This window comes from Erpetoichthys calabaricus, chromosome 12 (genome assembly GCF_900747795.2).
Source record: "Erpetoichthys calabaricus chromosome 12, fErpCal1.3, whole genome shotgun sequence".
Taxonomy (NCBI): Eukaryota; Metazoa; Chordata; class Cladistia; order Polypteriformes; family Polypteridae; genus Erpetoichthys; species Erpetoichthys calabaricus.
In genome coordinates, this window is record NC_041405.2 from 151,858,590 (window position 1) to 151,883,204 (window position 24,615).

The 24,615-nt window shown below is 43.4% G+C and overlaps 1 protein-coding gene across 1 annotated transcript in view; it reads left to right on the plus strand.

Moving 5' to 3' along the window:
- abhd8b (abhydrolase domain containing 8b) overlaps positions 1-24,615 on the plus strand; it is a 67,844-nt gene that overhangs the window by 21,637 nt on the left and 21,592 nt on the right. Inside the window, exon 2 of the mRNA XM_028816574.2 lies at positions 16,030-16,786. Within this exon, the coding sequence (XP_028672407.1) occupies positions 16,030-16,786 (757 nt within the window). The remainder of the gene's footprint in view (positions 1-16,029; positions 16,787-24,615) is intronic.

Here is a 24,615-nt window from a genome sequence, read left to right on the forward strand (position 1 = left end):
CCTGGACAAACTGGTGAGGAAGGCAGGCTCTATTGTTGGCATGGAGCTGGACAGTTTGACATCTGTGGCAGAGCGACGGGCGCTGAGCAGACTCCTGTCAATCATGGAGAATCCACTGCATCCACTGAACAGTATCATCTCCAGACAGAGGAGTAGCTTCAGTGACAGACTGCTGTCACCGTCCTGCTCCACTGACAGACTGAGGAGATCGTTCCTCCCCAACACCATGCGACTCTTCAATTCCATAATGGGGGATGTTTAAACGTTAACATTAAACAAAGATATTGTCTGTCTGTATACCTGCATTATTATCACTCTTCAATTTAATATTGTTTTTTTAATCAGTATGCTGCTACTGGAGTATATGAATTTCCCTTTGGGATTAATAAAGTTATCTATCTATCTATCTATCTATCTATCTATCTATCTATCTATCTATCTATCTATCTATCTATCTATCTATCTATCTATCTATCTATCTATCTATCTATCTATCTATCTATCTATCTATCTATCTATCTATCTATCTAGTATAAAGTTTCTAATATCAATGTTATATTACAGCATCTTTCCTGTCTAGTTTATACTGTATATAGCAGTTCAGATCTACATATGTTACAGCATGCCTGATATTGGTTTATTTTTTATAGTGCCATTCATACAGTATCTGCCTATTCAATCCAGTGCAGTGCAGCCCATCCCACAAGCGTCAGAAGCCCACCCTAGATGGAGTGGCAGACCATTGCTGGGCATACTAACTCAAACCAGACCAGCTCAGAGTCACTGGTTCATCTAAGCAGGTTTTAGAATAGAGAGACAGGTACTGGGAGGTCTGCCTGGCTGATCTCATATGTTTGGTATCTTTTAATTTTTATGTTATTTTTAGTATTTGTATGCATTTGCTATTTTCTTCAAATCAATTTATTTTATAGTGCCTTTCATTCTCTCTCCCTGTCTATCTCATATCTAGTCAGAAAGGCCGTGTTAAGAACACGAAGGCCGTCTGTGTTTGAATTCAGGCACAGACTGATCGTGATTGCGTGTGCTCATCACAGCACCAGAGCCATTAGTGTGTTGAGCCGCGGTGTGCAGCACAGATACGCGTGGGTGGTTTGCCGTGTGCTCATGACCCACTTTTTAATAATTTTATTTAATTTTTTACTGCATCAGCCAATCGGGGGTGTCTGTTGATTTCAATAAAAGACGCCAACAGTCTGAAGATGCGGCCTTTTCACAGCCTACAAGGTATTCCTGAGTGAGAATGCAGGCGCGCACCGTGTCAGACCTCGCAGACCCCTTCAGTTCTAAGCTCAGTCCTCGTTCTTTGTCTTTTATGAAGGCAGTCACAGGTGCTGTTGGACATGAACTCATCTGCCATACACACACTAGCAGTTACCAGAGAAGACTACCATAAAAAAAGAGGCAGTGGGCTCAGAAGGCTGAGAGCATATGAGGATTACAAGTGCCTTGGGCATGAGAAAGGCGCTATATAAATTAAATGTACTATCATCATTATTATTATTATTACAAGGAGCAGGAGTGAAGCACACAGTCACAGTGGACAGCAGGTGGTCTTCTGGCAGGTGTGAACAGAACAATAAACAGGCGCAGTGTAGATGTGCAGACGTTAAAGAGAAGTGAAGAGCACCAGAGACCTGTCATCGTGTAGAGGGGCACACAAAATAAAAGATGAACAAACTCACTGTGTTTAAGTGTAGCCCACCTGGCCATGTCTGGAGCAGAGTAGTGGACTGGAGGGGGTAGCTTCAGAGTCTCCAAGGATCCAAAGAGCTCATTGCGGGGAGTGTGCAGGTCTTTGGAGGCTCTTCTGCCACATCTCAAAGACAGCCATGGCAGTTTAATCGGCTGGGGGGCTCTAAATTGTAAAACAAACAAACGAGATGAATTCAGGGATTTAAAGATTCAAGTCAAGGATTCAATAATTTACTGTCATAGCAACAAGTCCTGCGTACAACAAAATGCTTACTTGCCTGTGCCCTCACAGACAGGAAACATCAAACACCAGCAAGCACGGACGCCATTAAGTAATAAAGTGCAGGGGACACCATATGATTACTGATTGTCCTCGAGTCGTATTGCATTTGGGTAGAAACTGTTCATAAACCTGGAGGTCCACATCTGGATGGACTTCAGGCGCTTCTCAGAGTGAATGAGGATAAAAAAATGTCCATGCATGATGGTTGGGGTCCTGCCTGTTGCCATTCATTTTCCTAAAATGGCAAGTGTTGTAGATGTCATGAATCGCAAGGGAGCTGTGTGCCCGTCATCTGTTGTGCTGCTTCCACCCCTCGCTGCAGAGCCCCTGCAGTCCTGAGCTGATTACCTGCCATTCCAGCATGTGAGAAGCTTCTCAAGGTTGTTGGTGACATCTGTGCCTTCCTCAGACTCCTGAGAAAGTAGATGCATTGGTGGAATATTCTAGAACATGGCTGCAGTGTGACATGAACATTTAAGGTCATCAGTGAGGGAGACCCTGAGGAACCTAAAGCTGCTCACCTGCTCCACGGCATCTCCTCACGTTCACTAATTGTTGGAAATTGTATTAACGATGCTTTTGTGGGTGGGACAGCTCTAGCAGTCACAGTTCACAGTTCTTAAAATGAATGCAGACTTCCGCTTGCATTTATTCCTTTATAGTAGAGCCACCAGAAGGGACATCGCTCACCTTAGGTGGGCTCCTATCTCACTCTGGGGCTAGAAGAGGTGAGGGTAGCCATGACTCACTATCATCTGTCCCACAGTTTACCTCGTGGACTGAGCCTTCTACGTGATCCTGTAGCACACCTGTGTGACACTATAAACTGTCTACCTGTCACCTTTCAATGTCTACTATGCTGTTTTTCACATCTGTTCATTTTTATTGTGACTTACATCTCATCTATCAATCACATGATCCCTATCCTACCTTATCTATTATATAGTGCCTTTCTATCTATCTATCTATCTATCTATCTATCTATCTATCTATCTATCTATCTATCTATCTATCTATCTATCTATCTATCTATCTATCTATCTATCTATCTATCTATCTATCTATCTATCTATCTATCTATCCTAAATAATGCATTTCTTGTTAATCTATCTAAATTTTATTCTTGCCTACTACACCATCTATCTATCCATCTATCTATTGCAGTGTCTTTTATGTCTATTTACTTGGGTATTGTTCATAGCTGTCACTTTATATAGCACATTTTCTTTGATAGCTTTCTTTATATTTTCCTTTCCAGTCCATAGGCAGAAACCCATCCTGGATGAAGTACCAGTCCATCACAGGGCACACTCACTCAAACCAGGTCAACTCAGAGCCATCATAAATATGAAAGGCACTCTGTCTAGTTATCTAAAATATAGTTCCTTTCATATCAATTTATCTATCTGCCCATCATTCTATCAATTATAGAGTACTTTTCATCTCCATCTATCTAATAATTAGTTTCTTTCATGTTTATTAGATAGATAGATAGATAGATAGATAGATAGATATGAAAGGCACTATATAATAGATATGAAAGGCACTATAAAATAATGTGTCAGCAATGAGTCAGACATGGAGCTTGATTTATAGTGGTTATTAAAGGCTTTTGGCACTATATAATAGCTAGATACTCTAAAATAATAAAAGAAAGATACATAGATATATACTGAAAAATGACAGATATAGAAGTGTATCATGTTCGATATCTTTTTCTTTTTATATAATATATTTTATATGGTTAGGTGTTTCTTACATTGCTTTTCATATTTGTTAATTTTATAGTGCCTTCCGTATATACTGTATCTATCTTTTACATAGATAGATAGATAGATAGATAGATAGATAGATAGATAGATAGAGCCTTTCTTATCTATCTATCTATCTATCTATCTATCTATCTATCTATTATATAGTGCCTTTCACATCTATCAATCTATCTATCATAGTATCTCATTTCTATTTTTAAATCTGGTTTTTCATTTCTGTCTGAGTTGTTTCTTTCATAACTACCTTATATATAGTACCCTTCATATCAGTCTGCCAGTTTTATGTAGTGCCTTTCTGTGGTCCTAGCCAGAAGCTAGGATGTTGGATATCTCTGGGTCCACGGTACTTGAGGCTGATCCTCCAATTAGCTGTGAACCCCAGTCTCACTGAGATGGCACAGGTGGTGAACCAGCTGAGGGTAGGGAAGGCTGAAGGGCTCTGTGGTGTCTGAGGTGAACTTCTCCAGGCTGGTGGTAAGGCTGTGATCCGCATTTCAAGCGATCTTTGCTTCCATTTAGGAGACGGGCATCATCCCAACTGACTGGAAAATGGGATGGACTTGTCATCCCTATCTGGAAAGGGAAGGGTGATTGCCTGGATTGTGGCAACTACAGGGGGATAACACTGCTCTCGGTGCCGGGTAAGGTCCTTGCTAGGGTCATCTTCAATAGGATCCATGATCACTTGCTCACCTATCAGCGACCAGAGCAGTCTGGTCTTACATTTAAGAAGTCTACCATCAACCGCATCCTGGCATTGACGGGTCTCATTGAGCACAAACATGAATATCGGCAGAGTTGCTTTGCAGCTTTTGTCGATTTTGATAAAATGTTCGACTCAGTTGATTGAGCTGCGCTATGGGACATCCTGAGACTTTACAGGATTCCCTCAAGGTTGCTGGATATCATGGCCGACCTGTACACTAGTTCTGTGAGTGTTGTGCGGAGCGAACCTCTGGCTCTTTCCCAGTTGATTCTGGGGTTCGTCAGGGGTGTGTTTCTGCTCCTACTCTCTTCAGTGCTTACATGGACTGGGTGTTGTGCAGGGTCGTGGGGTCCAGCGGCTGTGGGGAATCTGTTGGTGAAAAAAGATTCACTGATCTTGACTTTTCTGACGATGCTGTGATCTTCGCAGAGTCAATGGAGGTTCTGAACAGTGGTCTTAAGATACTGAGTGAGGGGTCTGAGTGTCCTGATAAAAAACAAGATCCAGGCCTTTAATGGCCTCTTGGGCACGGCCATCAGCAGTGTGTCCATCTGCGGAGAGAGTGTCGACCTCGTCAAGAGGTTTACTTACCTCGGCAGTGACATTCATGACTCTGGTGACTCTTCCTATGACGCCAGTAGACGGATTGGGAGAGCACTGGGGGATCATGAGATCGCTGGAAAGGAGTGTGTGGCGCCTCTGTAAAAGGACAATGATCCAAGTCTTTAGAGTCCTGGTGCTTCCTGTTTGTGAGACATGGATGCTATCCAGTGACCTGAGATGAAGACTGTACTCCATGTGTCTCTTCAGGGAATCCTTGGGTGCCGTTGGTTTGACTTTGTGAGGGGGCGTCAGTTACGGCGCTACGGCCATGTGGCGCCATTCCCAGAGGGTGATCCTCATTGTTGAGGGCCCGAGTGGCTGGACCAGGACAAGGGGACACCCACGTAACACCTGGCCTATAGCAGACAGAGGGTCATTTCCGTAGGGTGGGACCAGACCGTGTGCCTGCCTGGGGGAACTGCCAACCAGGATCCCGTTTTGTCGTGTGGTGGGTGCGACAGCGTGCTGTACCAGTGCAGACTCCCCAACCTGACCTGACCTGACCTTTCTGTGGTGAACACCCGCCCCAAGACTCATCACACAACATGAGCACAAGCTGATTAAGTGACTCATTCAGTGTCACCCAGTGAGTCTCCGGGTCCCTGTGTGCTGTACGTGTTTAGCCACTAGGGGGCCGCCTTGATAATTGGGTGTGCACTGCCCCTTGGCTACATCCCCCCTGCTCTCTCATCCTCTGCACTCAGAGCCAAGTTTAAAGTCTTTCAAACTGCTCAATAATTGGCACCCCATGCCAATGCCTTTTTAGATATGGACCATCTTTGGAGCTCCTCCTCAACATGTCCCTCCCTGACAGGTCACTGAAGACCATTCTATCCATTGTAACACCTTAGGGTCATTGCCAGGATTGTCATGTGAACCCGCCAAGCATGCTGGGATAGGAACTGCTCCCTTAACTTGGGTCCAAAGGCGCCTACACTAAAGCTGCCTTGACTTTTTTGGTCACTAGCAGCTCCTCGGTGATGTAGCTTCAGTCCGATTGATGGCTTATTAAAATGGTTGACGTGTGGGCGCCAGCAACCATGTCTCAGTATTAGGGGTGCCCTGGCAGGGTGGCACCTGAGAGCACTCAGTGCATTTGCCTTTCAGAGTCAGCATTCATCTTTAATAATTCAGCTGCTTTATCATTGCGGGCTTTTAATAATACATCAACTCAGAAAATGGAGAGAATGTGTGTGTGTGTGTATTTGTGTGTGAAAGAGAGACAGACAGGCTGCTAAGGGGCACAGGCAGCATTAGTGAAAAGGTGAGGTGACCGCAGGCTGGCACACACACACACAGGGCTGCTTGGGAATGCCATGGTGGGCTTTGTGATAAACAATAAGCGGCAGATCTGTGGTCAGCAGGGCACCGACGGGACTGGGGAAGGGGGTTGGGATTGGAAAGACGATAATCCCATTAAAGCCTGAAAAACAACAATGAATGGCATCACTCGGGTCATGCTGCCCAGCTATGGAGGGCCTCAATGTGACGGTGGGGGTGGTGGGATGCCCACTGTATAGTGCAGTTAAGGCATTTTGGAATACAACTGCAGAAGAAAAAACTGGAGGAGGTGCTGCTGAAGCCCTTGGGCACCATTCAGTAGGTGGGCACCACACAGGGCTGGATGGGGTACCCTAAAGACCTGGGCACACTGCTTGGCATTTAAATTATAACACAAGAGGCATATGTGAAAGGTTTTCTTGAGGTCATATACAGTAGTATGAGGCAATGGGATATAATGGAATATCAATTAACTTTGATTTTATATAGCGCCTTTCATTCTGAACACCATTCTGAAGAGCTTTACAAGTGCATTAGAACACTAAAGACACATCCTTACAACTGAATGGAAGCAGCTTAAGTGACTTTCTCAAGGTCACAGAGTACAAACAGGTGGGGTTTAAAATGACATCAATCATTGTTGATTTTATATAGCGCCTTTCATGATAAACTTCATTCTAAAGTGCTTTACAAGTTCAAAATAATACAAAATGCTCATTTACTATACCATAGACTTGGCAGATTAAATCACTTTGGAAAAAAACAAATGGGAGGGGCTTAAATGTATATATTTATATATACAGATATAAACATTTACTGTTTATAATTTATAAATCTAAATTAAATTGTCAGTCTTGGTGCACCTCCTCATTCAGTCATCCTCTGCCTTTCGCTCTACATACCCAAAGCCCCTTAAAGTCCGTCTCTCCTTATATCACCTCCACACTACAGAAAGTCTTTCTCTCATTCATCTCCCCCTCACTTCGGGACACTCCACCGATCCAACTGACATTCTCATTCCTCTCCCTGCATCGACAACTGAATTATTACACAGCAAACACTTTTATAATACAGCTGCACATGGGGTTTCATGGTTTGATCAGTGTCACACAGTTGATTAAAAATGGCATTTGATGTCAGCGCAAATAACCTTTATTTGATATGGGGACAACCACACCAAGCTATATTGAACTTACATTTCCCCCTTAGGACAAAAGTTTGTTCATTCAATCAATCTGTCTATACTATCATGCTTTTCAAAGTCATCTGTTATATAGTGCCTTTCATTTCTATCGCTCTATTTAATCAATCAATCTTATAGTCCCTTTCACATCTATCTATCTATTATATAGTGCCTTCCATTTCTATCTCTCTATCATATAGTGCCTTTCATTTCTATCTATTATACGGTGCCTTTCATTTCTGTCTCTCTATCATATAGTGCCTTTCATTTCTATCTGTCTATCTATCTATCATATAGTGCCTTTCATTTCTATCTGTCTATCTATCTATTATATAGTGCCTTTCATTTCTATCTATCTATTTAATCAATCATATAGCGCCTTTCACATCTATCTATCAATTATATAATGCCTTTCATATCTATCTGTTTATCTATTATATAGTGCCTTTCATTTCTATCTCTCTATCTATTATATAGTGCCTTTCATTTCTATCTGTGTATCTATCTTATAGTGCCTTTCATTTCTATCTCTCTATTATATAGTGCCTTTCATTTCTATCTGTGTATCTATCTTATAGTGCCTTTCATTTCTATCTCTCTATCTATTATATAATGCCTTTCATTTCTATCTGTGTATCTATCTTATAGTGCCTTTCATTTCTATCTCTCTATTATATAGTGCCTTTCATTTCTATCTGTGTATCTATCTTATAGTGCCTTTCATTTCTATCTCTTTATCTATTATATAATGCCTTTCATTTCTATCTGTATCTATCTATTATATAGTGCCTTTCATTTCTATCTCTCTATTATATATTGCCTTTCATATCTATCTATCATATAGTGGCTTTCACATCAATCTATCTACAGTATCTATTATATAGTGCCTTTCATTTCTATCTATTTATCAATCAATTATATAGTGCCTTTCACATCTATCTATTATATAGTGCCTTTCATGTCTATCAATTATATAATGCCTTTCATATCTATCTGTCTGTCTATCTATTATATAGTGCCTTACATTTCTATCTGTCTATCTATCTTATAGTGCCTTTCATTTCTATCTCTCTATCTATTATATAGTGCCTTACATTTCTATCTGTCTATTTATCTTATAGTGCCTTTCATTTCTATCTCTCTATCTATTATATAATGCCTTTCATTTCTATCTCTCTATCTATTATATAGTGCCTTTCATTTCTATTTGTCTATCAGTTGCTAAATGGGTTTACAGCCTGGGAAAGGAAGACATGCCAGTAGGTACTAAGCAACAACAAAAAAGTTTTACTATTTGGGAAAATGGATGAGTAAATTCATTCATCATATTGACAGACAGCCAATCGGAATATTTAACAATCACATCTTGCGAAACACAACCCGGTAGAATTTTATAATAAATATGCCTTGTCTGAAGAGCGACAGAACAAGAGGAGAACAGAACGACGTCAGAGGAGGGCACCAGCAATATGCGGTCATTTCCATCTGATCACCTTCAAAAGAACTAACTAATGAATCTAATGAACAACTACAAGTGCTAGATCACAAGCTGCCTGCGACAATAATCCTTGTCATCTTTTAACTTTTCGTAAGCTTTTTCTAAAGATTATACACATCCAGACTTTGTTATCCACATTTTCTTTTATGCTTTTCTCTACTGGTATTGTTATTCACCAGTAACACCACAGTGCACGATAACGTGCAGTGAATACACTTGACTTGACCATTCCTAGTTTTTGTACTCTTTCTCTGTACGTTTATCATTCGTTTGCTCAGAGGTTGATGCGCTTGCTGCTTCCTGAGCAGCTCTTCTTTTCTCCACCCTAGCAGCCCGCTTCTTCTCTTCTTTCGTCGGCATCTTTTCTCGTTGAAACAGAGTGTTTGTGTTGCAATTACTTAGTATGTTTTCTTTAATTTTTCAATCTGTTCAATTGTTCAATCTGTCTGAAGAATAATTTAAGATATGAAGCAAAGGTGGTATGGATGAGAATGGACCCATACGCATCTGCTGCATGGTCACCCTGCTGGCCGCTGCCGAGGGTTGATTCTACAATAAAAAAAAATAAAAATAAAAAGAGGAATAACCTTGGAGGTCAATCAACACCCCAAAAGCGGATAGTAGACGTCACATAGTATATGTGCAGCAAATTTCAGGTCAATAGGTCAAACGGTTTGCGAGCGACAGGTGATTTAAAATCCTGGACAAACAAATAGCCATGGTAGCGTATTATATATAAAGATGTAATAAACACCACACTGCTTTTGACTTTCTATGTTTTGTCTTCATATTTAGAGTAGTTGAAGTAATAAGGTAGATTTCTTTGAGCACCTGGTGCAGCCAGAAGTTTGACATCCGCTCCGTGCTGTGAGGTTTATTAAGGCTGAGGGTGTGAGCTCTGTCTAATAGTAGGGAACAGTAGGTAAAGTAAGGCATTCTTGGCTGATAAATGGCCTATAACCAAGGATGCTGAGCCTTTGTATGTTTGAGTATATTCTTGAAGACCAAAAGTAATATTTAGGTCTGAGATATCTTTAAAACATTGTATGTTGTTTGTACCGATAATAAGTAAGTCTCTTGAAGTGCTGAGAGTGTGACAGGCTGTGTTATTCCTAAGGCACTTGTGCAAGTTAAAGTGCTAGAGGTTAACCAGCTGTGTGTTTGTCATTCATGGGGCACTGTTGTGGTTAGGGTCCGAGTGTATATGTATATCTATGTATTTGTGCATATCTATCTTAAGGTGCGACAGCAGACCAATCCGATAATGAATCTAATGAGTACACTTACCCCTAGGTAAAGGGTAAGTAGAGGGAAATACCACGATAATACAATCTGCCTCAAAAAAGGCACATTTATTTATAAAGCGCCTATTACAGACAAAAGTCACAAAGGGCTAAACAATAAAACAGAATAAAATGCAATATTAAAACAAAATATAGCACAATGAAAACACACAAAAAAATGCCCACAGATGACAGCGCTACCCAAATGCCTGCCCCAAGTTGACACCCGAGCAATTCAACAGACTTGGCTCATCTCAAAGTCAGTGGCAGGCTGTTCCATAACCTTGGAATACGCAGACTCCAGAGACCACCAGGAAACAACACGGCGACAAACCGATCCTCACTCAGCCAAAATGCATCCATCCCAGAAACACAAAGCCAGATGAAATCCAATTCTCACCAACAAAGCCACTGCGCTTTCCCCACATCCGGCGTCCTCTCCAAGGCGGACAAACTGGTGCGCGCCAAAGGTGAGAAATGGTGGAAGAGACACCGCTATCTGGTCACGCAGGTCAGACCCCCATCAGTTCTACAGCAGCAAGTCGAACGTCAAAGAGTGCTCGGCGATCACAACAAAGCATAGAAGCAAATCCATTCACATATACATAAGTAAATGTAGAAGAAGAATGTTCTCCTCAGCACCATGTATTTTGTGTGTTTAGTAAATTAGAATCTTTATAATAACTATTTTGTAACTTGCCAGTGAGAGACGCTTTGGCTTATGAACTAACAAAAATATGTTATTCCAGGGTTCAGGAGAAATAGTGTCCACATGAATAAAATCTAAGCTGTTTCTTGTTTTTCCCTTTCTCAGAGTGAACGTTTCAGGGACAAGGTCACAAGGCTGCAGAAAGTACATGTAGTTTATGCAAAGGCGTCTCTCCTGTGCTTAGCTTCCAAAACACAGATAATGCTTAGCTCAACAGACATATTGTTTAACTTTACTGGTTTGATAAGGATGTTCTTTCTGTCTTATTAATCATGAGATGCTGAAGTATAAAAAACCCCTCCTGGCTTTTGATCAGGGTTCAATTGAGCTTTGCGGCAATAAGTTATACTCTTTTGAATCTCTACTTACTGTGACTCCGAATGAATAAATAAAGTGAATTGAGAAAATATTATCTGTCTGCTTTCCAGTGTGCCTTTTTCGTCCACATAACACAAAGAAAAACAAACACAAGTAGAGCCGAGAGGGACAGTTGGCAAGTCACACACAGGAGCCATCTTGTCAAGAAAAAAAAAAAAAGGAAGAAATCCACTGATTCAATGTTGTATAAAAATAAAATGTGAAGTCTTGCAAAGGAGTGAACACTTTTTTTAAAAAATAAATCATATGTCCATGCAATGAAAACAGTGTGTCAGTAAACATTTCCTATTTTTAGTGTACACCATAGCAGATGGGCTCAGATATGCCAGCTGGGTGCCCTGCAGGGGGGGGGCGTCACTGGCTAATTTTCCAACTGCGCGCTGGCTGTGCTCTTAATTGCTTTGCATGAATGTCGGACTTCCTGATCTTATTACTTCCATTTTTTTTTTTTTTTTGGTCTGGCTTTCATCTTTTGCTACAATGGCGCATCTCAAGTCCTTGGAGGCTTCTACAGTATTTGTGGACCAGTGACAGCCATGTTTTTGTTTTTTTTCTTTTGTGAGACACTTACTTACGTTTACATTTGCATTTATTTATTTGGCCGACACTTTTATCCAAATAACATCTGAAATACAACTGGTTCCTGTGGTGTTATGGGTCCACATCTCTCCCAGCAAAGGCCAGTTAAATAAATAATCGCTGCGCTCGCGGCTTAGCGAGGGGGCGTGGTAACTGTAGCGAGCCGCAGGGCGATCTGCGGTGTGGGCGTTTCTCACCTAAGTGCACAGGTGAGAGACTGCCCACATCCGTGATCATTCCTGTGGCTAATGGGCTACAGCTGCCATGTCCTCTCCGTATACAGTAATCCCTCCTCCATCACGGGGGTTGCGTTCCAGAGCCACCCACGAAATAAGAAAATCCGCGAAGTAGAAACCATATGTTTATATAGTTATTTTTATATTGTCATGCTTGGGTCACAGATTTTCGCAGAAACACAGGAGGTTGTAGAGAGACAGGAACGTTATTCAAACACTGCAAACAAACATTTGTCTCTTTTTCAAAAGTTTAAACTGTGCTCCATAACAAGACAGAGATGACAGTTCCATCTCACAATTAAAAGAATGCAAACATATCTTCCTCTTCAAAGGAGTGCGCGTCAGGAGCAGATAATGTCAGAGAGAGAGAGAGAAAAGCAAACAAATCAATAGGGCTGTTTGGCTTTTAAGTATGCGAAGCACCGCAGCACAAAGCTGTTGAAGGCGGCAGCTCACACCCCCTCCGTCAGGAGCAGAGAGAGAGAGAGAGAGAGAGAAAAACAAACAATCGAAAATCAATACGTGCCCTTCAAGCTTTTAAGTATGCGAAGCACCATGCAGCATGTCGCCTCACGAAGCAGCTGCACAGAAGGGAGCAACGTGAAGATAATCTTTCAGCATTTTTAGACGAGCGTCCGTATCGTCTAGGTGTGCAAACAGCCCCCCTGCTCAATCCCCATACGTCAGGATCAGAGAAAGTCAGCGCAAGAGAGAGAGAGAGAAAAGTAAGTTGGGTAGCTTCTCAGCCATCTGCCAATAGCGTCCCTTGTATGAAATCAACTGGGCAAACCAACTGAGGAAGCATGTACCAGAAATTAAAAGACCCATTGTCTGCAGAAATCCGCGAACCAGCAAAAAATCCACGATATATATTTAAATATGCTTACATATAAAATCCGCGATGGAGTGAAGCCGCGAAAGGTGAAGCGCGATACAGCGAGGGATCACTGTATATAGAGAAGCGCGAGCAGGTAAAAGGAAAAAAGAAGTAAAAGGAAAGACGGAAAGAAACGGAGGTTGCAGGAAGCAGTAGAGAGAGAGAGAAAGTCGGTGCAGAAGAGCGAGCGAGTGCAGGCTCGTGCAGCAGCTGTACAGGTAGCTTGGGTGTTAGGCCGACACATGAGGAGTAGCAGTACTGGTCGCTCCCGCAGAGTTGATTCCGAAGGGAGGGAGTGACCGGAAGATGGATGACTCTCCGCATAAGGCCGCGGACAGCAGCGGGAGTTAAGACTTGGGGTGTGTATTCCCCAGCGTGGGCTCCCCGGTCGCTGAGGAACCCAAGTCGCTGTCTGGAAGAGCCTACCGGAGCCAGGGGTCAGTGAGGCGATCCAAACAGCTGAAGCAGGCAGAGAGAAGGTCAGCTGCATGTAGGGCGACTCTCCGGTAGAACAGCCCAGATGGGTGTAGCAGGGGAGCCGCCAGGCTAAACGGAAGACATCGGGCTTTTTGATTTTAACATATTGCTTCCTGTGCTATTTTACCTCGTGGTTTTTTAGAAGAGTTTTTTCTATTGGTTTTAACCTCCACTTCACAACTGTTTTATGGATTATTTATTTATTGAATGAACTGCACAGCACTTTACTTTGAACACTGTTTTGGATTTGTTGTAAATAACAGCACTTAGCACTTTTAAACCATCCCCTTGCTCATTGTTATTGCCTCACTGTCTAGCTCATCAGTGACATTACCGACGGTGTTGGGTTCAAGGGCTCCCTAACAGCTGATGGGAGTGTGGAGCCGAACCTGCATCATCACAGTTCCATTTCTTTTTTGTTTTTCCAATTGGAGCCCAGGCAGGTGAAGTGACTTTCTCGGGGTCACACAGTACCAGTGGTGGGATTTGAACCTGCCACCTTAGGGTTTGAAGTCCAAAAGCCTTAGCCTCTGTGCCACACTGCCTTACAGGAATGGGACCTACAGGGATGGATTAAAGTAAAGGAACTTACAGGAATGGATTTTGGAATCAATGGTTAGTGATCTTGCGCTCTGAAGGACGTCCCGGCATAATCTGGAAAGAAAAAAAAATGGAAGTGAATAAAACTAATAAGAAAAGCAGTGGAAATCCATTTGTTTTTGTTTAGACAGTATATGACAAAGTGATCAGCTCCTTATCAACTTGCTCAAAGTACAACCAATCACCTTCCAGATCACACACCACCTGACATCGATTGTGGTGGCTGCAGGCAGTGAGCTGTAGTGGTTAAGACTTTGGGCTTCCGACCCTGAAGTTGTCTGACCGAATCCCACAACTGACACCACTGCAGTGTGACCATGAGCAAGTCACCTTACCACCCTGTGCTAAAATTGGAAAAACTAAAGAAATGCCACCAGTTGCATCTCAAATGTTGATAGGTGCTTAGGTTTTAGGTAGTGATGGGAAAATGAAGCCTCGTGAGGCTTTCTTTCTATTTGTCCCGAAAAAGATTTGAAGCTTTGAAGCCTCAGCCCCAGTAAGAACAGCGACATCTGGTGGTTAACTGAGGTCAAGGCAAACTCTCAAGAGATCCCAAGCAATGGATTGAAAAATCAAAAACAACATCACATTCGTAATCACCGACTTTAAAATTGTCTAAAATGACACCCCCACGTGTTTGTGTTTGAAATTTGTCATTTTGAACCTTCTCAGAGTGTCTCTCAGAGGGCCAGGACCACCGGTAACGAATCAAATATAAAAACATATTATCATATTTGTGATCAGCATACACAAAATAACATACGACACTCCTTATGCCTATGTATTGGTCACAATGTTTTTCGATCAAAGTTTTCTGAGAAGGAATAACTTTGACCCCTCGTATCAAATTAGGAGGTGATGAGCACGCAACTTCAAGTCCTTCTGGTCATTTTTGCCTATTGATTCACTTTTTGACATATTATAGTGTCATTTTCTGTACAAAATATTATCCGAAAATGGCGTAAAAATGAGGGTTTTGCAGGTCTACAGGGGGAAAACCCCAAAAACGCAAGATCACAGGTTTTTGCCATGGCCAGCTTTTGATCGAAAACCTTGGGGATGTGGCCCGTTCGGAGATTCTTCAAAGAAATCTGACAAACGAGAGGAAACCATTCAGTCCGTCAAGCCTGTTTGTTTAGCTAAGCTGTGCCAATATCTCAACATCTGGACGTCTTTCAAGATGAGTCGAATGGTATATCGTATGTGGGGTTTTCTTGTACCGTTGAGCCATGAGGCATTAGACCAAAAAATTCTGATTTCTGAAAATTCATAAGTAATCCTTATGAACACAAAAGTTCTACTCAATGGGAATTTAAGTGAGTTTGAGATGTGACCGAAAGAACGAGATCGCGAATACAAGCGGCTGAAATGAGTTTCCTCCGCAGGGTGTCTGGGCTCTCCCTTAAAGATAGGGTGAGAAGCTCAGTCATCCGGGAGGGGCTCAGAGTAGAGCCGCTGCTCCTCTGCATCGAGAGGAGTCAGATGAGGTGGCTCGGGCATCTGATCAGGATGCCTCCTGGACGCCTCCCTGGTGAGGTGTTCCGGGCACGTCCAACCGGGAGGAGGCCCTGGGGAAGACCCAGGACACGCTGGAGGGACTATGTCTCTCGACTGGCCTGGGAACGCCTTGGGATTCTCCCGGAAGAGCTAGAAGAAGTGGCCGGGGAGAGGGAAGTCTGGGCATCTCTGCTCAAGCTGCTGCCCCCGCGACCCGACCTCGGATAAGCGGGAGACAATGGATGGATGGATGGATGGAGATGTACGATAGCTGTGAATAGATGGGTTATTCAAAGTCTGATTACTGATCTTGTGGCTTTTTTCCTGACTATATATATTTTTGTGTTCTTGCAGGTAAAACAATGCTGACCACAATCACCGATGGCATCATGTGCTGCCTGACTGGGAAGTCCGCTAACACAGTTATGCCAATCGAGAGCTGTGAACCAGGAGATGGCTTTGAGTTTGTGGAAGTGAAGCCGGGCCGCGTGCTCCGCATTAGACACATCCTCCCAGACAGAGGAACCTGCGAGATGCTGGGAGAAGAGGCTGAGCAACCATCTCGGGGAAGCGTACACTGTAAACGCAAGATCACAGTGTATCGCCACGGCCAGCTGGTGATCGAAAATCTTGGGGATGTGGTCCGTTCAGAGATTCTTCACTGCCAGAACGGCAACACCGAACCCAGCAGCATGGTGGAAGTCGAACTGTCCGATTATAACAGTACGTCGTCTATCCCCGAACCGAAAGCGTCACGAGAGAGTTCCAAAAGTCCTCACCCACCGGGGCAGCGTCGCCGCCGTCGTAAGCCCAAACGTACCGTGGTGATCGACTGCGAGAGGAAAATCTCCAGCTGCAAGGGCACCCATGCAGACGTGGCAATCTTTTTCTTCCATGGCGTTGGAGGATCTTTAGACATCTGGGCTAGCCAGTTGGACTTCTTTTCCCGGCTGGGCTATGAGGTGATTGCCCCAGACCTGGCTGGACATGGGGCAAGTTCAGCCCCCCAAATTGCAGCTGCCTACACCTTCTATGCCCTAGCTGAGGATGTCAGGGCCATTTTTAAGCGGTACGCACGCCGGAGGAACATCATCATTGGACATTCCTATGGGTAAGTACTAAAATGAAGATACACCTGCTCTCTTTGTCCTAATGCGGGACAGCAGAGGTTCAGCAGGAGTAAAAAGAGCGGAAACGGGAGGCAGGATTAGGGAATGAACCCATACAGTTTGGGTTTACTGTTTGCTTCTGGCATGCACAGCTTGTGTCTGATGTTATGATCGCATCCAGGGGTTCCAAAACTTGGTTCTGGGGTCCCACTGCGGCTGAAGGTTCTTGTTACTTCCAAATTCACAATCAGTGATAATAACTGATTTAATTTAATTAGCTGTGTTTTCTGCTCTCTTATTCTGCATTCAGAAAAGCATAACGGTATGATTTTTACTTTTATAAGACACTAGTTGTCCCCTGCGGCTCCACCCACGTAGTAATGAAGCACGACAAACTTTAAAAATCAATAAAGAAAAAAAAAAAGTAATTCTGGCCAAGTAGAATGTAGGTACACTCTAACTTCAAATGTTGGCATTATATCTGATCGTGTTCAGCTCTGACGGGAGAGCGTCTCCCACGTGGGAAGAAAAGCACATAGCCGTGAAATCTCTGGCAATCAGCAGCTACCCTATAAAACACACGGAGCTCTGATCTCTTTCTCAAAAACGTCAAACGTTACTCCTTAACAATCTGTAGATGATAACGTCTGCTGAACAAACAGGTATCACTAGCTAAGCGGAGGCAAGGTCCACTCCAACACGTGGCGAGAGGTGGAGTCACTCGAATGGAGGCTGGCCCGTGACTGAAGAGGGCCCCACCCACATCCCCCTGCTGAGGTCCCGCTTCCCCCTCCCCTCGGCAGGCAGCCTCTGTCTCGGATTTGCACGAATAAATCACTATTGCAAGCAAACTATGATACTTAGCGTGATGAGTCGCAAAATCAACCGGAATGTTCAAGCAAATTCTAGAAAAAAACCCGATCTAAATCCGTGAAGTAGTTCTCTCGTTCGCTAGCTAAGCGGAGGTAAGGTACGCCTTGAGGCTGGCGCATGAGTGAGGAGGGCCCCGTCCCCCTCTGCTCGGCCTGCTGTGTCTCTCTCGGATTCCACAGGTGAACTATGATACATACTGTAGCACGATGAGAGAAGTCGCAAGATCAACGGGAATGTTCAAGCAAATTACAGGCAGTCCCCGGGTTACGTACGAGATAGGGACTGTCAGAACAGGTACATTATTTTAATAAATGCTATTGTTGACCGACTGTAACCAAGTGCTCTGCCAATGAATGATAGAGTTTCATCTCTCTCTGACCTTTATATTATTTCTACTTTATTTTCAATGGTGATGGTTTTTCTCTTCTTTACTGTATCACCAGCACTTGCATCAGATTTGTGTGAGACATTGTTGAAGGGTGAACACAAAAGGTTAAGATGAGCTCCTCTGCACAGCACTGTACACGCTATCACAGCAGGAAGGCACCCGTCGTCAACATGTCTGGTGTACTGACAAGAGACAACTTCCTGCTATGTGCGTAACAGTACAAGCAGGCTTGCTATTGAGAATGAATGGGGGCGGCAAGGGGGGGGTTCATCACTCGCTCACCACACAGTCACCTCCACTATAGTATGCTGCCTGTATCTGCGTCCGCCCACCGAGAACGGACACGGTGCGGCCAAAGGCGGGTAGTGAATCACCCAACCCCAATTCAACAGGCAGCCATCCGAGGCACACTACAGTGCTACCCTTACTGCCCCGTTCATCCTCAATGGCTTCTGTTCAGCCACAACCGGGTCAGCACTTGCAGCATTACCAACCATGTGTGCTGGGTGGGCAGTGAAATGCCCTCCTCTGCTCCATCCAGCCTGCGTCCAGTCAGGAGCATTAGCTGTGGCGGCATGGTGGGCAGGCAGCAAACCATTGTCCTGCACACAAGCGATAGCTGTGGCCCCGGTGACTATGGAGCCGCCCGAGAGACACTACACTGCGCGAGCAGCAAAATTACCCCCCTCCAGCCACCACATACAACATCCCAACGCCGAAGATGATGGGAGCGACAGTTACAGAGGCGCATGCCTCGCAGCTGTGGCCTCGTTCGTAAGTCGTAGGTCGGATGTCTGTAACCTGGGGACTACCTGTATATAAAAAAGCCTGATCTAAATACGTTAAGAAGCTCTCTTGTGAAAAGCGAACAGACATACAGACAGACGCTGGATTTTATATATGTATATATACACACACACATAGATAGATAGATAGATGGATGGATGGATGGATGGATGGATGGATGGATGGATGGATGGATGGATGGATGGATGGATAGATAGATAGATAGATAGATAGATAGATAGATAGATAGATAGATAGATAGATAGATAGATAGATAGATATAGTGTGAAAGGTGCTATATAGCGCCCGACCCTGCACAGACTCAGGCAGAGGCATGTACTTAATTAAAACAGCTTTTATTTTCTCTTCAGCCATGGGGCACGCCTTCCCTGTGTCCCACAGGCCCAACACAGTCCCAAAAGCACTTAAATATAGCACAACAAACACTCTCTCTCTCTCTCTCTCTCTCTTCTCCCTTTACCACCACTCCTCCTCAGGCTTAGTCCTCCTCCTCCCGACTCTGGCTCTCCCGAGTGGTGGTGGCTGGCCTTTTTCATACCCCACCCGGAAGTAGTCCAGGTGCTTGATCACCTGGGCCTAATTGCATTTCCGGGTGGGGCTGAGGAATTGACCAGCCGGGCTGCAAAGTCCATGCAGCTCCCCCTGGCGGCCATCCGAGCCCCCAACCAGGCTGTGGAGGACTCCATCTCCCATGGAGCCATGTGCCCGGCTGGGGAATCATCGTCTGCCAGGGAGGCTGCCACCAAGCGTCCCGGGGGAGGTATTGAGTTGTCCATGGTAGCTCCCCCGGAACAGATGCAGTAGGGGCGTCCCTGCCGGGCATGGGACCCAGCTGTCCTTCACGATAGATAGATAGATAGATAGATAGATAGATAGATAGATAGATAGATAGATAGATAGATACTTTATTAATCCCAAGGTGAAATTCACAAAACCAGGGAACAGACAGGCAGACAGACAGACAGATAGATAGAGGAATATTTCATTTCTTGTCTTCGCTCTACATGCTTACCTCTGTTTTCCTGTCATTTTGCCCTTTTTCTGTGTAGTGTGCTCCTTCATTTTCACCTAATAATGACAACTCAAATCAAGCAAAGTAGACAAACACACTGATTCGTAAACAATGAATTATATAAAAAGAAAAACTGGAAAAGCAGAATAAAAATATTGCTAAAAAGAAAAAAAAACACTACATTATCTCCATATAACTGTTTAGTACTTATTAAAGAAAATGTACCATTCTTCAATAGCCCCAAAATGTAGAAAGTAGAAAATTACAGCATGCTTAATCAGGCCAGAAGTCCAATTGAAAACAGATATTGGGTGGAACAGAAACCTGCAGCCACTGGGGGTCTCCAGGACTGATTTTGGGAACCACTGGTCTAGTCAGTTGGAAAAACCATATATACAGTCGGGTTGAGCCACCCCTTCTTATGCAGATCACGCTCTGTGTGTGGGGCCGTGATCAGAGGACTGAGGGGGTGGCCCATTGGTAGTTTCGTAGACCTCCACGATTCAGGAGCACCGCGGGATTGGATTGCATGTTTTTGTTGCTTAGTTCACTTCATTCCAAGAAAGAGCACCACAGATACAATGTTTGCTTAATGTTGAAGTATAGGGAAGGCCAGAAGGAGTTGTATTGTGTCTTTGTAGACCCGGAGAAAGCATATGACAGGGTGCCTCGAGAGGAGCTGTGGTATTGTATGAGGAAGTGTGGAGTGGCAGAGAAGTATGTAAGAGTTGTACAGGATATGTACGAGGGAAGTGTGACCGTGGTGAGGTCTGCTGTAGGAATGATGGATGCATTCAAGGTGGAGGTGAGATTACATCAGGGATCACATCAGGGATAGGCTCTGAGCCCAGGTTGACAGACGAGATTAGACAGGAGATCCCGTGGACTGTGATGTTTGCTGATAACATTGTGATCTGTAGCGATAGTAGGGAGCAGGTTGAGGAGACCCTGGAGAGGTGGAGATATGCTCTAGAGAGGAGAGGAATGAAGGTCAGTAGGAACAAGACAGAATACATGTGTGCGAATGAGAGGGAGGTCAGTGGAATGGTGAGGATGCAAGGAGTAGAGTTGGCAAAGGTGGATGAGTTTAAATACTTGGGATCAACAGTACAGAGCAATGGGGATTGTGGAAGAGAGGTGAAGAAGAGAGTGCAGGCAGGATGGAGTGGGAGGAGAAGAGTGTCAGGAGTGATTTGTGACAGACAGATATCAACAAGAGTGAAAGGGAAGGTCTACAGGATGGTAGTGAGACCAGCTATGTTATATGGGCTGGAGACGGTGGCACTGACCAGAAAGCAGGAGACAGAGCTGGAGGTGGCAGCTGGAGTTAAAGATGCTAAGATTTGCACTGGGTGTGGCGAGGATGGACAGGATTAGAAATGAGGACATTAGAGGGTCAGCTCAAGTTCGATGGCTAGGAGACAGTCCGAGAGGCAAGATTGCATTGGTTTGGACATGTGCAGAGGAGAGATGCTGGGTATATTGGGAGAAGGGTGCTAAGGATAGAGCTGCCAGGGAAGAGAAAAAGAGGAAGGCCTAAGAGAAGGTTTATGGATGTGGTGAGAGAGGACATGCAGGTATTGGGTGTAACAGAACAAGATGACGACGACAGGAAGATAATGGGAGTAGCCAAAAAAAGAAGATGATTACTACTAATTAGGCCTTAATTTATAAAGGAAACAAATCAAAAAGTAATAGTTAAGTTTGTGATGTGTGCTACTTTTTTATATATCATTTATTAATATATATCAAATTAAAGCTCTTATAAGAAATGCTAATGTAATGGATTCCAGAGGGTGGCCCCAGTTTGGCTACGGGTGGTACTGCAGTCGGGTCTTTGTATTGCTAGGATCCGCATTCTCGTAATCAAGTATTTGTGGAAGGTAGTCAACTCATGGAATTGTAAACGTGAACAATCAAGGCACAGGATACTGAACACAAATCTCAAAAAAAAAAAGAAAGAAAGAAACTCCATAATCCTGTGGAAATGATGTAGTAACAGACGCGCAAAGCGATCACAATCCTCCCGGCCTCTTAAAGCTTCCTTTAAAAATCCACCGCCTCATCGTCTTTCTCTCTTGTGCTGCACTTTGCACTTCTCTGCATTAATCTGTATTTTCTAAGTGTTTGCCCAGTTCTGAAACTTGCCAAGGTCTTCTTGAATTGTTTTTTGCTACCTCCTCAGTGTCTGCCATTGTTCCAATTTTAGTGTTATCAGCAAGTTTATTAACTATACCAGAATCAATGTCGCTAATATAAATCAGATAAAATAACGGTCCAAGGACAGACCCCTGAGGGACTCCACTATTGACCTCACTCCAGCGATGACCCCATTTTCCTCTTATCTGTACTCTTTGCCTCCTGCTGGTTAACCAATTTGAGATCCAGTTTTGTAGGTCACCTCAGATGCCTACAGCTTCTCATTTTAGAATTAATGGCTGTTGTGGGACTGCGTTAAAGGAATTCCTCTAGCCAGCAATTATCCTTGTGTGGTACGTTACTTTTCTCCATTTATGTAAATTGTATGTGTAACGTTAAGAGTGTTGCATTTCTAATTTTGTTCTGTAAAACTAGGGGGCTGTGCCTCCTGCTTGCTTCACTCGTCAGCCACTTCGTGTCTCTGCTGCTCGCGCATGTTGATTTCACTTTCATCAAACAACAAATCTTTTAATTCTCGCGGATACGCCTCTTCATTGGGAAGAAACACTACTTTTCCCTGATGGCAACACAAATTAGACGATCTACAAGTCTCTGACTTAAAGTCTTTTTGCTGTTCTGTTATTTCACTGAGTAATATTTGCCGTTTGGTTGTGCCAGCGCGATCTTTACTATCATTTTTCTGAGACTTTCCAATTTTCATACTTCCATTATATTTCTAACCTGCTCTGCACGTGTATCACACCAACGTTTTTGAATTCTTTACGATGTTCTACTTTGTCATCTACTCTTTGTCTTTTATTTCCGGCCCCGGGTATGGTAAAATCTCTTGCTACAAAGTCTCATCTCGTGGGACGTGAAAGTATCTCTCTGACTTTCGCTTCGCTCGCCAACCCCCCAGCCTGTGCTATGCATCAGCCATTTCACGTCTCTGCCGCTCACGTATGTGGATTTCACTTTCACCAAACAACAAATCTTTTAATTTTTGCGGATACTCCTCTTCATTGGGAAGAAACACTACGTTTCCCGGATGGCAACACAAATTAGACGACTTAAAGTTTAAATCCGAACAATATCTACATACTTCAGTCATATCACCTATGTCTATATATTCAATCTCTTTTTGCTGTTCTATTATTTCACTGAGTAATAATTTCAGTTTGTTTGCGCTAATGCGATCTTTAGTATCAGTTTTTTGAGACTTTCGAATTTGAGTACTTTCATAATCTCTAACCTGCTCTGTGTATCACGCCAATGTTTTTGAACCTCCATATGACGTTCTTGTCTTTTACTCTTTGTCTTTTATTTTCGACCCTGCAGGAACTGTGTCTGCCAATAGCGCTCACACGAATGAGAGGTGAGAGGACCGTGGGCGTGGTTGTAAATGTTTGAGAGGAGGGCAGGACTTGTCAAAATCTCTTGGCAAAAAGTTTCATCTCGCAGGACCTGAAATTATCTCGAAGAAAGTCTCATCTCAGGATTTCCTTTTATAATACAGAGATGTATACAAGTACAGGGAGTCGTCAACGTATGATCTATACATCTTACGACCATTCGACTGGATGACCGATACCACATCTCACGGGCAAATGACAGTTTTCGCCACGGGACTGATTCATCTCGATCTCAGTTTATTAACTGCAGCAGTTTCGACTATGTTTAGTTAGATTTGTCTTAGAATTACAGGAAGAAAAGGCAATTGATCTCACCACAAAAATGAAGGTGATCACAGGAGGAAAGAAAGCAAATGCCATCTCATGTGACTAAGTTATCCCATTGTAACTGGTGTTTACTGTACACACTGTACTGCTGTGCTCTGGTTTTGAATCCAGTTAACCGCTGAAGCTTCTGCACTGTGACTCACAATGTGCTGCTTCATGCAAACCATCAGGAAAGGGTAGTGAAACCACACCGAACTCCTTTATCTGTTACATGGCTGAAATGTTAAAACAGAAAACATACGAGTACTCAAGCTCTGCCGGTAAAATTCCTCCTCTCACAGTTAACACAATGAACACTGGGAGAGGCTCACACTGATGACGTAACATAGCACAGACAAAAGAGGACTTGTGAAACTGTTAAAGGTTCAGCATCCATACGAGCAACAGTAACAGTGAAACAAAATCTACTCTCTATATATAAAATCCTAAGCCTAAAATTGCAACAATTTTGTGCAATGATTTTATGTGACTTTTTAAATCGGGCTTGTTTTAAAACCTACAAACATATGTTTGGTATCATTCTTTTCAGAATTTATCGAAATTTAATGATGAGTGATGTTGTTAGATTTTCAGATTCTTATTCCATTTTTAAATTATAAGCTAAAAAATATCAAGAACTCATGTTCCACGAGACGAGACTTTGTGCCAAAAGATTTAACCACGCCCGGGGCCGGAAATAAACGATAAAGAGTAGGACAGCTGCTGTACAGGCTTTTAAATGTTTTAAGCGCCGCTCGAGATGCAGATCACACAGCACGGCAGCAGCTGATCGATCAAAGAGGAGGTTATAAAATAAAAAACTACAGTGGACCCTTGACTTACGAACTCCATTCGTTCGCGAGGGCTGATTGTAACTCAAGTTGGTTGTAACTC